The sequence below is a fragment of the Musa acuminata genome, chromosome BXJ3-2 (genome assembly GCF_036884655.1).
Source record: "Musa acuminata AAA Group cultivar baxijiao chromosome BXJ3-2, Cavendish_Baxijiao_AAA, whole genome shotgun sequence".
Taxonomy (NCBI): Eukaryota; Viridiplantae; Streptophyta; class Magnoliopsida; order Zingiberales; family Musaceae; genus Musa; species Musa acuminata.
In genome coordinates this window covers 21,799,943-21,817,139 of record NC_088350.1, presented here as the reverse complement: position 1 = coordinate 21,817,139, position 17,197 = coordinate 21,799,943, and the positions used below count along the sequence as shown (strand labels likewise).

Below are 17,197 nucleotides of genomic sequence, written 5' to 3'. Positions count from 1 at the left end.
CAGGGGATCCTGTTCATGTTTATTTTAGAAAGTGATTGCTAATGTAGCAGGATCATTATAATTGTTGTAAAAACATGAGGTCAGCTATCCTTCCAAATCAGCCATAAAGATGAAAAGAAAGTCCTGAGCAAGTTTGACATGTCAATATTATAATTGTTATAAAGTCCTGTTTCTGATTCACTGAGTAGTAGATCAATCCATGTTTGTATGTATTCAAAGATGCACTCCTTCAAGAGTTAGTTTGGTTTAAAGCCCTGAATGAAACCATCATCTGGAAGGTTAATGAGGAGAGTCAAACGTTTGTGTGAGTCTTGGAACCATCAACAATAAGCATCTATTAGCTGATCTTAAAATTATCACTCTTCAGCTCATACTAAGATAGTTTTAAGCTTTCATGATTTGAAATAAAGTTCATACTTTTGTATACCAGTAGTGTATCAATCATTAACACTTAATGGTGTTTCGGTATGCAATTGCCCCCATTAACTTTCGTGGTTGCTTTGCCAGTAAACGGCTTGATTTTGTCTTCCTTTAGGAAAAAAATTAATAGAGATGATGTAATTAATGCCTAAAACAAAATAATAATAATAATAACATAAACTCTTCAGTGAGTTGACTTTTAATGTGTGATGATTATATATTAATTTCTATAATTAATTATCTTTTAACACTTCATTTTTATGATTATATTAAAATCCTTAAATTTCCAGTGATAAATTAAAATAAAAATCAACTCATACAGATAAATCTTACAATATTTTTAACAACAGAAACAACAATATAAAAAAATTAATATTTTACTTTTATAAATATAAAAAAAAAACTTAATATAATTTTCAAAAATATAAAAATGATAATTAATTTCTGAAGATAATATATAAATCCATCACAAGTAACAAGTAATTAATGAATGCACACAATATTCTCCGATGCCAATCTCGACCAATGTGTTCCAGCTGAAAGGTCAATTGAAATCGTTATGTGATTACAATGTACCCTGTGATTCATCTGGATAGAACTATATACAAATGCAACTCAATTGAAATCATCTACCATCGAAGTCAATGATTCAGATGATAAATCAAAATACAAGAAAGCCATGTTGCACAGTTTACCGGTGCCAAAAACACATGCAGTTCATTTGAAGTCAACAAACATCAAAGTCGGATTGATTCAGGTTGATAAGAAGCGCAAGAAATCCTTGTGAGGTTGAGATTTAACACGTACTAAGAGATGATATAGATAGTGGGTCAAGAACATCGGCTTGGCTGACTTAGACCCTGAAACCCCTGCTGTTTCTTCTTCCTCTGGCCCTCTCAAACTTCCTCCCCTTGGAGCGGACGTAGGGCTTTGTGTGGCTGTGTGGCACGCCAGGAGCTTTACCGAAATGTTTAACAGCTTCCCTGGCATTCTTTGGGCCTCTCAAGAGAACCTGGGGGCGAACGGATTAAGCTTGATCAGAAATATGGAGTAATGATTGCCTAAATCAAAATTTACAGCCATTATAATACGTTCTTTCCTTAAAATGCTCATTATCTCAAGGTATATAAAACCCAAATGAAGCTATACACGATGCTAATCGGAGCCAAAAGTGTTGAGAAAATGCATCTTCCTTCAAAACAAAAAAGCTCATTCGTGCTCAATTCTCAAGGTATATAAACCCAAATGAAGTTACACATGATGCTAATCGGAGCCAAAAAAGACTTGAGAAAATGCATCTTCCTTCAAAACACAAAAAGAACCCAAAATGGAGAACTGCAGGAAAAATTGCAACAGAATACTAATCACGAAACCTAGTCTTTCCAATTTTCAAGAACATTGGTTCTGTGATAAGCAAAGAGAGATACTATTAAGGTTCATTGTTCCAGTAATATAATCTCCTCCAAATGAAAAAGAGAAAAGATTTGACTTAAGACACGTGTCAAGACGGAGCATAGTTTTGCTCAGATATTGTTCATATTGTGTGTTCTCTGATGTTCCAACACATGGAAGATCTCACAATGAGCTGGGATTAAAAACAATATCATCACTGCATGCAACATGAGTATACACATTTCATGTCCAAAAGCATGTTGAAATGTTACATGTCAATACCATGATTGTTATGAAGCTGTCGCCTACTGTAACAGCCACATATAATTATATAGGTGACAGTAAATGCATTATTTGCAGTTCCTGCCACACATAAAGAAAAAGAAAAAAGAAAAGGGTTCCCTCAGGTCAAACAACAAATTATCTTCAAAGTATTTCAGCATTAGCATGGTTAACATAGGCATCATTGGGAACCAAAACAAGACTAAAGGTCGGATCCAAAAGTGGAAAAATTCCTGATGAAAATGATAAGAAATTTGGCTTAACACATGGAAGATTCACAATGAGCTGGGTTTAAAAACAATATCATCATTGCATGGGCAATTGTGATGTTAGTACAAACATTTCAAGACCAAAAGCATGTTGAAATATTACATGTCAATGCCATGATTGTGATGAAGCTGCCACCTTCCATCACAGCCAAATTTAACAAGATACGTGACAGTAACTGCATTATTTGCAGCTCCTGCCACACAAAAAGTAAAAGAACAAAGTACCCCCTCAGAATAAGAAACAAAATTCCTTCAGAGCATTTCAGCATTAGCATGGTTAACAGAGGCATCATTGGGAAGCAAAACAAGACTAATGGTCAGATCCAAAAAGAAAAAAGATCCTAATAAAACATAGAAATTTGGTTAAACATAGGAGGTAGGAGGGAAACTTAATTTTGCTCAGATGTTGTTCATGATGTCAGTTCTCTGATGTTCCAACACATGGAACATCTCATAATGAGCTGGGATTAAAAACAATATCATCATAGCCAAGGTTCGCAATTTCGTACTGTACTGGAATATCGAGATCAGCTCGATATGGTACGATACGAGTATACCGAGCGGTACACTCTGACTTACTGCTCGGTATATATATATATATATATATATATATATATATATATATATATATATATATATATATATATATATATATATATATATATATATATATATATATTAAAAAAAAAGAGCGACGTCGCCAAGTTTTTTCTCCCTGCGTGGGGAGAAGAAACCTCATTTTCTTCTCCCCGCGAAGCTTCAATGATCTTCTCCCCGCACGGATGAAAAGTCGTCGACAACGTCAAGGCCTCGTGGCCTTAGACGAGGAGGCGACATCTCATCTGCGATATCCGACGAGGGAAGGCAACGAGGGATCGAGATCATTGAGAGAGAGCGGCACCAGATCTCTAGGTTCTCCCTCTTCTTCCTTCTCCCTTGGCTAATAACTGTCCCATAGCGAGCGATGACAATTGAAATTAAAAACGACCCTAATCGACGATACCACCCAGTAGCAAGCGATCCGTGTACCGGTCTGCTGACAGACTATCATGTACCGCTAGCACAAGTGGTATCATTCGAAATTAAAAGCCTTGATCATAGCATGGGTAATCACAACATGTGTAAAGACAATTCTCAAGTCCAAAAGCATGTTGAAGTGGCTCATAACAAGAACAAACTGAATGTTACATGTACATGCCAGAATCACAATGAAGCATAATGATCCCCCACTTTCTATCACAAATAAAAATAGTGGGAAAGGTGACAACAACATTTGATATCACCCATCTCACAAGTGAAAAAACAAAAGCAGCCACACAAAAAGAAAAAGAACAAAAAAAGGGTTCCCTCAGAACATACAACTTAACTTCAAAGTATTTCAGCATTAGCATGGTTAACGTAGACATCATTGGGCACCCAAACAAGTCTAAAATCAGATCCAAGAGACAAGCTTTTTTTCACTAAGCCACAACAAGTACCAAGCCAATTATGCCATCCCTCGGCTCCCACACATTGGATGACAACATTTAGATGATCTCTAAACAGCACCTACCAAGATACGGAAAGAGCAACAAAATATAATATTAAAAAAGAATAAATCCTGACTCAGAAGTCGAGCAATACAATTTTTCACAGAGCTAGCCAACTGTTGAGAGAGTTATCTCATCATGCTCTATGACTCATTAATAAAATAGTTGCTTTTTCAATCTGGCAAAAATTAGTAGATGGAGATTCAAGGCGTCTAAATCATGAAAATTTAAATTAAATGTCTATTAGAAACTGATATTGTTTGCATACCCTCAAAGAATTATAAAGATATGAAGGCAGGACGAAACTAGCAACAGATCCCAACTTACAGTGTTCTGCCCGAGAGGAGCTCGGAGGGCGAGCTGGTCGAAGGTCAAGCACTCCCCACCGGCCTTCAGAATCCTCGCCCTAGCAGTCTCCGTGAACCTCAGAGCCGTCACCTTCATGGCCGGCACGTCGTACACTCTCTTATCATCCGTCACCGTCCCAACAATAACGGCTATCTTGTCATCCTAATCCCAACCAAGCATATCAATGCGGCTCGAATACAGAGAAATCAGAAGAACAGGAATGAGGGAAAAAAAGAACAGACCTTTCTCTCCATGAAAGTAATGAGCCTCTTGAGGGAGATGGGCGGCCGGTTGTTCTTGCTCATGAAGAGCCGTTTAAGGATCACTGCGTTGAACTTGCTCTCGGTCCTCCGAACGAGAAACCTGTAGAGCTGATCAAAACAACGACAGAGAGGGATCACGCTCGAGTCGGTAAACCAATCACAAGCACGGAGACCAACTTCGATAGAAATCAAGCTAACCTTAACGAGGAGCTTGAGGTAGACATCGTCGGACCTCGGGGCAGTGCGTCTGGCCTTCTTGCTCCGGCCTCCGGCCACGAGATCGATACCCTACCATGAACAAAGATCAACAAGACGAGGATGAGTAGAGATCCACGGAGGCGGAGCCATTAGGGTTACGGCGGCGCTTTACCATGCCGACTCAAGGAAAACACTCCTGCCTTGGCTCGGCCGGCATTGTTTGGGTTTATATAGGAAAGGACTCGAGCGATTAGGGTTTGTCGACGCCACGTGACTACTACCGAAAATTTCCCCGGTTTGGGTCTCGTGGGACCCACATTGCTTTCCTCTTGCGACGCAGGTATGAAAGAGGGTATTACAACAGGTAGAGAAAAGTAACTCACTTTGGATCAGGACTCTGAACCGTCCGATGGGCGATCAAGGATCAGTCGACATATTTGGGCCGCCAAGATCAACAATGGTCCCTATTAATTCAGGCCCAACAAAGGCCCACAAGCAAAGGTATACTCACTGAGAGTTATCAGGAAAAATATAGTAAAATTCACAAATCCAACTTTTTTTTGAAATGAAAGGTTTATAATTATCTCCTATTTATGCAGATAATATGTCTTAAAAATAGCTCAAAAGATGGTGTGATTTATTTGAGATCAAGATATAAAGGAAAGTATTTAATTTTTTAACCAATAATGGAAATAATCAATATATAAAACCAATAAACTAAACTGGTTAGAACTCGTTACAAGCACCATCTGGTGACCGCATTCCAATACTATCTTACGGAGCTCGCAGACTTTCCAGGGCTAGTGACGTCGGCAGAAGATCGGGTCACCTCCCAACCCGATAGTGTCGTGTAGAACTCACCCGCGTCAGTCGTATTGCGAGGGCAACATCAGGATCGGGTCACCGCCACAGCCGTTTTGTGTTCAGTGACGTGCTCGCATCGCCAGAAGGCACTAACGGTGACCACATCCCGGTCGTATCGTTTCACTTGACTCATCTACCAACAGACTCGTGACGTCAACGTCCGGATCGGGTCACCGCTCCCGTCCCCCTGCCGGCGCATTGAATGTTCTATCCACCCGTCTCTTGATTTGTTCTCTCAGTATAGAAGGGGTTTGATCACCCCCTCAGCTACAGATCGGAGAAGAGAGCGAGGCGAATTGGGAAAGAAGAGAAGGCGGAGATGGCGAACAAGGGGAGAGCGGAGATGGAGGTGGGAGCCGACGGCGTCGCCCTCATTACCATCGTCAACCCTCCTGTCAATTCCCTTTCCATCGACGGTCACTCCCATCCCTTCCCCCTTTCCCTTCATATATTTACTTCCGGCCTCTGAGAAATTGGTCTGAGTATTCTAGGGTTTCTTAACTCGGGCGGCACTTTGGGTTCTTTTGTTCTGAGGTCACCGAGATTTTTTGTCGGCTTAGTTCGATTTCCGGCAGAGAGATCGAACGGTTGAAAGAATCCTGAAGGGAATGAAATTGTAGATTGTTTATAAATTGTTGCAGTGGCCGAAGTTACAATCGTCATCAGAAAAATGGTAGTTTTGTCACCTGGAAACGAATCCTTTGAACATTGATTGAATCGTCATCATAACTCTATGGGATCATCAGAACGATCATCATAGACAGGCTTAATAGATGAGCATGGTGGAGACGATTCAAATGATAAGGAAATATTTGTCTCGTGCTAATTATTGTTGATTGAAATTTATGGATAATGTTTGTATTAAATGATTATGTGTTAAACAAACTGATTTGTCAGCATATACAGGGAAGTTACCTGAAAATTTTTGAATTAATAAAGGGAATCGAAGAAGTTCATAATAATAGCCCAAAGTTCATAATAATAGCCCACATATTTGGTATGCTAAAAAAAATGAGCACTTTATGTACTAATTCAACTTTGACTTAGATAAACCTGTTTGATTTATTTAGTTAATGGCCTAATATTGCATTGCTGCATGGTTGATTAGATATAAATCGCTGTCAGTTATGAATCCCACACCTTTTTTCTTTCGTGGAAGCTAGTCTATGATCATTGTTGTTCACCCACCATCTACATGCTCATTTACTTTTGTATAATCTTTTTTAGTTTGTATAACAGCCTTCTCTATTCATTTAAGTTTTGGCCTTAGGTAATCGATGGTTAACTCAGCAAATAGAATTATAATATCTTTTCCATTTCATTGTTTTATCTTAATCGTTGGACTATTTTATCTTGTGCCACTTTCCATCTGTATAATAGTGATCTCTGTGTTTATATTCATGTTGTTACTTTTTCTCTCTTTGCTATCCATTTAAGGTTTGGTAATGGAATGTTAAGTTCAGTAAAGGGATATTTACATACTTAAGTTCCATTGTTATTGTTGCAGTACTGTTGTGTTTGAAAGATAACTATGAGCAAGCTCTGAGCAGAGATGATGTGAAAGCAATTGTCATCACAGGTATGCATGAAATTAAACGAAATATTCTTTACATGATGTTAGAAGACTCTACTTTTGTAAGTGTTATGGACAATTTTTATCATCAAGCAGGTGCAAAGGGGAAATTCTCAGGGGGTTTTGACATCACTGCTTTTGGTGGTGTTCAAGGGGGAAGTAGTATGTTCAATTCTTGTTTAAAATTGACTTCTTTTTAAGTTGTTTCTGTTTATTCTTATTCAGTTTTTTGAACAGCCGAGCAACCAAAAATTGGCTATATTTCAATAGATTTACTGACTGACACTCTAGAAGGTATTCTTGAAGGCCCTGTCTTTTTACCTTAAATTAAAATTATCTTATTTCTGTGGGGAACTTTTGATGATTATTTTGGTTATCAGGTGCAAGAAAACCATCAGTAGCTGCTATAGATGGGCTAGCTCTTGGCGGTGGATTGGAAGTTGCAATGGTATGTTCTGTCATTTACTCGGTAATTAAATCTATATTTGGAGGTTTGGTATATTATTCTAGTTCATCAACACTCAGGCATGCCATGCTCGCATTTCGACTTCAACAGCTCAATTAGGCCTGCCAGAACTTCAACTTGGAGTTATCCCAGGGTTTGGAGGTATTCTATAATCATCTTTTCAGTTTTTAACTTGTATGTTTTTGAAAATTTTTTTTCTGAACAATATGTATTCTGAAGCACAATATATCAGAACCCATTGATGCTCAGGTGTGACTTCAAAACTGATCACAAGCATCGAAACGATCTTTTGTAATGAACTAAAAGGTTTTTGTTCCTTTTTTTGGAAGTTTAACTTGTACCACATAGGGACAATGCGCACCATTCTCATTCATGCAATTGCTTTGATGTATTTTTCACAACCATACCACATACTTTATTGCCTTGCTTTCACTCTGATCTATGCAGAAATAAGGATGCTATAGTCTTAGTAATGTAAGTCTAGTCATTTACCATTTCTGGTGTCTATATTATTCGTCTGTTCTGCTAATAACTAAGCAATATAGGAGTTGAAAACAATTTCCTGCAAAACTGTTGATTGAGAACTGAAGCACAATGTAGTAGAACTCAATGTATCATGGGTGACCTAAATAGTGTTGAAAACCATCTAAATGTTTTATTGTGATAACTTCAAATGAAGTCTCATGTCCATTTGAATCTTGTTGAATATCAGTTTCAGATAATTCTGACCATCTTGCTATTTTGATCCATTTTCTTCAACCATTTTCCACATTTCACTCCCTTTGTTTTCACTTGGCATTTATACGTATAAGTCAGCAATGCAGGACGAGTCATGTCCTGTTGCTAGTTCATGAAGATGAGCCAATAGTTCAAAGGTTCTGTTTGGTCTTTACATGTCTTCAGTCCCTTCTTGAAATTATAATCTTGTAATTGCATCTTCTACCCCACTTTTTGTTGCTCCTCTATTATTTCATTTCTTCTAGACCATTTGAAGCATCATATACAAGCAGTAATTGATTATTTTTTTGACTTTTTGAATTTTATAATTAGTCCAATCTTCTTTTCTCTTTAACTCTCTAGAAGTGGATTCATTAAACTTCTGAAATTTAATTATCGGTCCAATCTCCTTTTCCTCTTCTATCCTTAGAAGTGGTTACAATAATTCATGTTGATGATATTGGTTTATCTTCCTATTTGACATGGTTTCATTCCCAGTTCTCTGTATTTTGGTCAACAAGAGGTTGTACTACAATTAGAATGTGTAACACTAGACTCTGGTGTAGAAACTTCATGTCTTATAAGGTTTTACTTTTACATGCATTCCACATATACTCTATTGTATAAAGTTTGTAGTGATCTCCTTACCACGAGATACCTGTTTATCAATTGATCAATAAGATTGCTAATTGTAAAGTTATTTCTTTTCCTCTCTCTTACAACTTGCTGGTATGCTGCTTGAGGTTTACTTTGAGTTCTAGTCTGTTACCAACTTATTGTTTAATTTAATTTGTCATTTCATGAGACAAAGGACCCTGCCAATCTGCTGCTGCATTTGGTGTATTTCCTCATCACCCTACCTTTCTCTCTTTCTCATGCACGTGCACTCATGCAGTTCTGTATACTAGAACCTCTTCTATTTGGCTGATAGTAGGAACCTCGTGCATATCCGAAGAATGAAAACAAAGTAGTTGCTTGCCACTTTCCAAAAGAATTAGAGATCCATACAAGTTCGGAAAAGAATGAGGAAACATCTATAAGCGTATGTCAGTGTGGTCAGTATGCCATGGATGCTGATTTTATTAATACATGATATAAATTTCTAAAATATAATTGGTCCACTGGAGCACTGACCCTGGGAAAATGTGGAAAAGAATCCTTGTTATATAAGTCCATGATTGCTGTTAAACTAGGTATGTTTAACAGGAAACATACCTTTTTTACCCTTGTCCAAAAGCTAACCTTTTCTACTAGGTATGTTTGCAAAAGTTCACTCTTAGAAAGAGAAACAATGTCATCATCTTCTGCAATTTAATCTGTGTGGCCTAACATTCTTTAATGGTGCTTAGTTTGATGTCTAATTTCTTAACCTATTCAGGAACACAGCGCCTTCCACGCCTTGTTGGACTTACAAAAGGACTCGAAATGATTTTGGTATAGTGTTTTTCTTTTTATCAATAACTATTTTCTATTTATAATGTTCTTTTGTATATAATTCTATTCTTAAACCCTAACAGCTATCCAAGCCAGTAAAAGGAGAGGAAGCTTATAAGCTAGGTCTTGTTGATGCTCTCGTTCCACGTGATGAATTGGTGAAGACAGCTCGCTTTTGGGCTCTGGAAATTGCTGCATGTAGGAAGCCATGGATCAGGAGTCTTTACAAAACTGACAAGTTAGAATCCCTTGGAGATGCAAGGGAAATACTTAAGTTTGCTAGAGCTCAAGCTCAAAAGCAGGCTGCCAATCTCCAACACCCTTTGGTTTGTATTGATGTAATTGAAGAAGGTATAGTCTCAGGTCCTCGTGCTGGACTGTGGAAGGTAAACGAATTTCTCTGTTGTGTCATTTAAAGATGGTTGGATAATGATGCTCCAAGTCTCACAACTTGACTATTTTCTTATATAGTCTCTTATTTCTTAATGCAGGAAGCACACTCTTTCCAAACACTTCTTTTATCCGAGACTTGCAAGAGCTTGATTCATGTCTTCTTTGCACAACGTGCAACCTCAAAGGTATAAATACTTTAGAGCCACTGCTTTCTCTTGCCTCCAATTTGGCATTCAAGGGTCGCTTAGTCCAATGTTAAACTAAAGCTGTCCTTGGGAGTAATTTGAACTTTTAATGGTAGAGGAGCTTCAATAAAAAAATGATGAAGATCTTGAAATTGTGAAAGTGAAATATTATAGTATCTCATAGACTTTGATGATGTCTTGATAATTTTTATTTGTTTTGATACATGTGCTTGCATGTAAGTTTTGAAGGTAACAGAAGATAACATGGCAAGACCTTTGATGGTTGATTTACATGCATATGGTAGATAAAATTATGTTTATTTGTTGAATCACATGGAAGATGAAATAGTTAAACACTTAAGTCATTGATTGCACAGAACATGGTATACAATCTTGTCAGATACATTTGATACACAAAAACCAAGGATTTATATTCATGTGCCAACTGGTGGAATATGTGAATTGATGTCTATTGCAAAATCATTATGAATACTTTGTTTCTCACTCTAATTTTCCTTGGCACTTTGCTTTCAAAAGGACTTAAATTGGATCAGAGTATAAATATTTTAAGCAATTTGTTGTCATGGTTATCTTTTTACAGTAAATGAGTCAGAACCATTTACTATGCGTCTTTTCTTCTTCCATTGGAGCTTTGTTCTTAGTGTAAGACTGATCAAACAGCACTGAAGCACTTGGATTTGCTAAATAAAGCCAGTAACTTTAGACCAGTTTTTCTATCAAAAACAATCATATTGTTGCAAGTGATGACTGTGATGTGTTGTTAAGACTTTGACTGAATATATCTCTCGTCAAAAGTAACCGGTTGGATTCTTGATTGATCACATATCTGTAATGTGGAAATGAAATCCTGTAAGCATATAAATATGAATTCTGTTTTCAGATCTTTTCAGTAACTGTGCTAGTTATTAATCTGTGGTATATGACCATGTTATGATGATCTTCTTTCATACATTGATTTTGTCTTGATGAAATGGAAGTGACATTGGTTAAGCTAATTTTTTTAATATTTATTTCAACCCTTGCTTCTGTTACATAAATAAGTGATTCTTTTCCTTGTGAATATTTTGACAGGTTCCTGGGATTACTGACTTGGGTTTGATGCCCAGAAAGATTACTAAAGTTGGCATTCTTGGAGGAGGCTTAATGGGCTCTGGAATCGCCACTGCACTAATACTGAGCAGTTACCCTGTGATACTTAAAGAAGTAAATGAGAACTTCTTAAAGGCAGGCATAGACAGAGTTAAAGGTAGGAACGAACTGAATTACCTTACTATTTGTTGGTCACTTCTACGAATTGAGGATTCTTAGGTAAGTTTTCATGACAAGAATTTCAAGTACTTATTTGCAATGTCTTTGCAGCCAATTTGCAGAGTCGTGTCAGGAAAGGGAAAATGACACAAGATAAGTGTGAGAGAACCCTCTCTCTATTGACAGGTGTTCTTGATTACGAAAGCTTTAAAGATGTGGATTTGGTAATTGAGGTAAGACCAAACTTTAAACTTTATTTCCTTTTTTTTCAGCTTTTAATTTATATGTGAATTAGGTAAGTTTTTCCATGCGTTTTAACATTGAATCTTATTTCATTATAGGCAGTCATCGAGAATGTGTCCTTAAAACAGCAAATATTTGCTGATCTAGAGAAATATTGCTCTCCCAATTGTGTCCTTGCTACTAATACTTCAACAATTGATCTCAACTTAGTTGGAGAGAAGACCAAGTCTCGGGATCGAATTGTAGGTGCACATTTTTTCAGGTAACAGAGAGCAAATTCTGGGTCCCTTTTTTTTCTAGATGCCCTATGGATTGTTTTTGTTTGTGAATCTCTGAAAGTCATGACACTGTTTCTCTTGCAGTCCTGCTCATGTTATGCCACTTCTAGAAATAGTCCGGACTCATGAAACATCTCCACAAGTTGTTGTTGATCTGCTGGATGTTGGGAAAAAGATTCGTAAAACTCCCATTGTTGTTGGGAACTGTACTGGATTTGCTGTTAATAGAATGTTCTTTCCATACACCCAATCAGCTCTCTTATTTGTTGATTATGGTCTTGATGTGTATAAGATTGATCGTGCATGCACCAAATTTGGAATGCCAATGGGCCCTTTCAGGTTTGTGGAATGTAGTGAATTTACAACATTCTCCAAAAGTGTTATCGCTTTTAAAATTCAGATAGCTACAGGGTCAGGAGTTGATAGAATTATTATGGACCTCACATTCACCTTTTTTTCCCTCCAGAGTTGCTGATCTGGTTGGTTTTGGAGTTGCAGTTGCTACTGGCATGCAATACCTTCAGAGCTTTCCTGAAAGAGTCTATAAGTCAATGCTAATGTTAATTATGGTTGAGGATAAGAGGACAGGTATTAAAATAGTCCAAGACTGTTATTTGTGCAGTTTTTTTTCTCTCTCTGACAGCATCATGCAGTTCCTAATTCCTATAAGGTTTTGGTCTGGCTTTTTTTGACACGTTACATTTTTTAGTAGGCATTGACCTTTGGTATCACTCTGTGACAGGTGAAGCTACACGCAAGGGGTTTTATAAATATGATGGCAAACGAAAGGCCAGTCCTGACCCTGAACTAATGAAATACATTGAGAAATCAAGGAACATGGCTGGTGTTACTCCTAATCCTGAGGTTCTATCTCTTCTTGTCCAATTTCAAAGTTGTTCTGATTTGAATTTGATTAATTAGTACACACACTGATAGAAGGATTGGTAAATGCATAGTTATGCATGTGCATGCTTGTCTACTTTTGCTGGCATTTTGTGGGTGAGGATTTAATTCTTTTGGTCTTGAAAGGACTGGCATTAGATATTTTGATCATTTAATCTGTGTAATCAACCATGCCCCCTTTTTTTCACTACATGAAGGGATGAAATAAACATAAATAAAGCCCTACATCATGATTGTTATTTCTGCAATATATGCAAATATTGCCAAAAATTATATGGTGCTTGTACAGTTTCAAAATATTGTTGTACATATGTATATTTACGGCCCTCAATACTCCACCATATCCGTGTATGATGTCATGGTACCATCATCATGGTCTGTTGTGGTTAACTAACAAACCATTAGGACATCTGAACATCAGCGATAGGAGACCAAGTTGTTGGTGTCATGCCTCAGGATATCAAATGTGGCTCAAAGTCTCTCCACCAAGCTGTGGTGATATTTGGAAGCGGCAGTTGAGGCGTAAGGCTACAGAGGTCCCCCTGAATCTTTCCATCTTCTTCTCTTTCCTCTTTTTTATCATCTTCCTTTTTTTTCCTGTTCTTCTGTGGTGGGACATCTGCAACTTGCTGCTGCCTTGTTCTTTCTCTTCTTCCATCTTCATCATGACGTGATGATGTCTTGGACAAATTTGGCTGGAAATTAATATTCAATGTTTCCATAAGAAATTTGGAGGGCAGTGGATCGATACTGGTGAATTTCATTGAAACGTGAACCTGAGACCAATTTCACTATTGTGGTACTTGAATTTGAATCTGGGCCCAAACTTCATTATTTGTTGAGGTGAGAGGCAACATGCACAAAAAGTTTGTGTTGCATTATTATTGAGTTGGATATGTGGAGTTAGTAAGAAACCAGCAAATGATATATTTTCATATTTTCATTCATAGACAACTGAGCATAACTTCAATAGAGGATGAAATGACTGGAAATTGAAATTGGTTGGTTCATTCACAAATTTGGATGGCAGCTTCAGGTCCCTTGAACTTTATTTGAACCCAAACCAGATCCTGAACTCGAACCTGATCAACTATTGAGATACCCAAATCTGGTTAACTATCTGGCTACCCTAATTCAAACTCAAAATCAACTCGGATACCAACTTTCCCAGTCAAACACATCCCAAAACCCAATAAAGGGTACCTATATCAGGTTTATCTGATGGATAGATGCAGGTGTTAAAAAAAACCTGATTCACTGCCATTGTCATTCAACGTTTGAGTGAGAAGGAACAAGGAACCCACAAATTCCCCCCTACTTGAACCCAAATCTGAACCAAAACATGACTCTAATATCTGATTATCTAACCCAACCTGACCTAAAGGTACTCGAACTCTATTTAACTTGTTTGGGTATATCTGAATACCCAAAATAGTTAAATAACATCTACCCACTGCCTTCCCCAAGGCTGAGTCCAGCTGAGTTTGTCTTTGGCCAAGCATGGTTAACTCAACCCAAGTTAGGTTGAGTCCGTTTTGAGTGAACTCAAATCAGGTTTGCAGTGAGGCAAATTTGGTATGTTTTGATGCGAGTCCAGGGAACTGGAAACAACACTGCAGGACATTTTTCTTGTGTTCTTTCTTCTTTATTTTTGTAGTTATTCAGTGATCACACACATCATGTTTACTGTTTAATACACTATAATTTTATGTTAATGTGCTAACCTGCAGTTGATGAAGTTACCGGATAAGGATATCGTGGAAATGGTTTTCTTCCCAGTTGTTAATGAGGCTTGTCGTGTTCTTGATGAGGGTATTGCTGTCAAGGCATCAGACCTCGACATTGCTTCCATCATGGGCATGGGTTTTCCTCCTTACAGGTTTATTTTTTTGGAGTGCTTTGGAATTGATTGAAAAGTTTATTCTTACTTTGCCAATGAGTTTTCTTGTCTTGTATAAAAAAACCAGGGGTGGCATAATGTTTTGGGCTGACACTCTTGGGGCAAATTATATTTTTGAAAGACTTGAGGCATGGTCAAAGATGTATGGCGATTTCTTCAAGCCTTGCTCCTACCTGACCGAGAGGGCAGCCAAGGGCATACCTTTGGTGAGTCGGTTCCAGCCGATTTCTAAAATTTGATGCTAAGTTTAGTTGCTTTCCACTGCTTGATCAAACGTCAAATTTTTGCAGAGTACCCCAGCCAATCAGACCAGGGCTCGGCTATAGAGAGGCACTTTTTAAAGCGTCATCTTCTTTCTCAAAACAAAATGTGGGTGCGGTGCACGTCTGAGGTATATCTATCTTATCTAAGGAGGCTGCACACTTTGTAATAATCTCGGGTGTCATATTAGCAGTAGTTACTACTCAATGCAATGTCATATTCTGCAGTAACACTTGTGTGCATGAATGGACTTCCTCATCTTTCGTAGTAGCTTATCGAGTTATTAAACACGTCCTTATCTTATTGAATAAACAAATTTACAATAATGGATATCTGTCAACAGGTCAGACAATTGTGATTTGGGACAATACATGTTAGTTTTGGAATACTGTTACATGCATGTAATGTTTTATTTTTCTGGCTTATCCAGCGGCTGTGTATTTTGGCATCGTACTTGTGCCATACTTTGTACTTTGTACTTTTCCCCATAGGATAACACACTCTGATCTAGGTGTGAAAATAATTTTCTCGGATTATACTTTTAGTGAGGAAAATATATGCACAGTGCCACTTAAAGGTTTCACAACAAATGTCCTAGAACTTACACTGCTCAAATTTTCTTTTCTTAAACATGGTTCTTTGTCGATGGTACAATCAAATGATGACTTGTTTTGGTTTTTATCTCGATGCATGCATGAGTGGTCAGCATGTGCTTTTCATTTTGTTTTATGTTGATGACATTGTACTGGCTTGGAATAATTTGGATTTGCTTTATGAAACAAAACTTTGGTTGTCAAAGTCTGTGATCCTAAATATCTTGAAGTGGTTCTTTTGTTGTCAAGATCTTTCTCTGATGTCCACATTACCAAACATGTTTTTGATATATATATATATATATATATATATATATATATATATATATATATATATATATATATATATATATATATACATCTCCTTGAGGGTGGCATGTATCCAAAGATATTCCTCATTCTTGTGTTACAGATTATAATATGTTGTGTTCTTTTACATAGTTCTTTGATAAAAAAAATGTTTTGCTTTATGGTTTACTTGAGAAGGGTAAGATTACGCACACCGTATGAAAATTTTGATGCAGAAAATAAAAAGGAATTAGTTGAATATTAGAGAGCATACGTATTATACACTAGAATACGTTTCTAGAAACCCAAAACATACTTGTTGTATGTTCTTTTTGTAATCATGTAGTGGCATTAGTCCAAAATCCACCGACCAGATTATATGGAAAGGGACAGAGCATTGCATTCCTTGAACACGAACACTCTGCATGATCCAAGTCAAGTCGACGTCCACCGGGAACAGGTGGTTGCATCAGGTGGACTATGACGATAGAAGGGGGAGAGTGAGTATTGTTCTCTGTAAGCACTATGGCATGGAAAACCATGGATTTGACCTCCATGACAGAGAAGGGTTTCCATGGGGTAGCGCACTCTCATTGGACTCTTATCGAAATCCCAAAGAATCAGTCTTTCAAATGGGCAAGTGATTAAAGAGTTGTGTCGGCCTATAGTGCACTCTAATTATTCGATTCAACAGTGGAAAGTGATTTTGGACCCCAATCCACTATTAGAACAACAAAACTGTGATCTGTTGTCTACCCCTCCTCGACCGCCAATTCTATCTCCCCAAGAGGATGAGGGCACGATAGGAACGCTCAGGTCTGTGCATGATGTCCTCCTACATAGTATTAATCTATCAACGGAAGGAGTAAAACAAAAAGAACATACCGCCCAAATAGTAGAGGGGTGGATGTGACTGAATCAGTTAATGTAAGATAAATAATGTGTGTATAAATCGGTGATTTTTATATTTTTTTCTAAATACATGGTTGTGAGTTTGTCTGATTTAGCTGTCTGGCATTTAGTTAGTTGAAACTTTCATTGTCTTTTATATTAAAGGTATTATATATATATGTTGTATTTTACTTTGCAAGGACAAATATGCTTTTTCCAAACTTTGAAAGGATATTAT

General features: G+C 37.4%; 2 protein-coding genes and 3 non-coding genes across 5 annotated transcripts; 1 reads left to right on the top strand and 4 right to left on the bottom strand.

Moving 5' to 3' along the window:
* Nucleotides 1-1,035: 1,035 nt before the first annotated feature.
* On the bottom strand, nt 1,036-4,933 carry LOC135631037 (large ribosomal subunit protein eL18y-like). The gene is made up of 5 exons (XM_065138417.1): nt 4,874-4,933; nt 4,702-4,791; nt 4,483-4,611; nt 4,220-4,402; nt 1,036-1,432 (listed from the first exon to the last, which is right to left on the bottom strand). Exons 1-5 carry the CDS (start codon nt 4,874-4,876, stop codon nt 1,274-1,276), a joined length of 564 nt encoding a protein of 187 aa, XP_064994489.1. The 5' UTR covers nt 4,877-4,933; the 3' UTR covers nt 1,036-1,273.
* LOC135632179 (small nucleolar RNA snoR53Y) lies at nt 2,209-2,286 on the bottom strand. The gene has a single exon (XR_010494634.1). It is a non-coding gene; the product is annotated as a small nucleolar RNA snoR53Y (small nucleolar RNA).
* LOC135632180 (small nucleolar RNA snoR53Y) lies at nt 2,586-2,663 on the bottom strand. Its single transcript, XR_010494635.1, has one exon. It is a non-coding gene; the product is annotated as a small nucleolar RNA snoR53Y (small nucleolar RNA).
* LOC135632181 (small nucleolar RNA snoR53Y) lies at nt 3,705-3,779 on the bottom strand. The gene has a single exon (XR_010494636.1). It is a non-coding gene; the product is annotated as a small nucleolar RNA snoR53Y (small nucleolar RNA).
* An 804-nt stretch (nt 4,934-5,737) lies between the features above and the next one.
* Nucleotides 5,738-15,587, top strand: LOC135631036 (glyoxysomal fatty acid beta-oxidation multifunctional protein MFP-a-like). Its single transcript, XM_065138416.1, has 18 exons — nt 5,738-5,981; nt 7,073-7,144; nt 7,235-7,300; nt 7,376-7,432; nt 7,519-7,586; nt 7,664-7,745; nt 9,700-9,755; nt 9,839-10,141; nt 10,247-10,333; nt 11,426-11,600; nt 11,714-11,835; nt 11,944-12,107; nt 12,208-12,462; nt 12,590-12,711; nt 12,866-12,987; nt 14,757-14,905; nt 14,994-15,132; nt 15,217-15,587. The coding sequence occupies exons 1-18, from the start codon at nt 5,885-5,887 to the stop codon at nt 15,250-15,252; spliced, it is 2,172 nt and encodes a 723-aa protein (XP_064994488.1). The 5' UTR covers nt 5,738-5,884; the 3' UTR covers nt 15,253-15,587.
* Nucleotides 15,588-17,197: the final 1,610 nt, after the last annotated feature.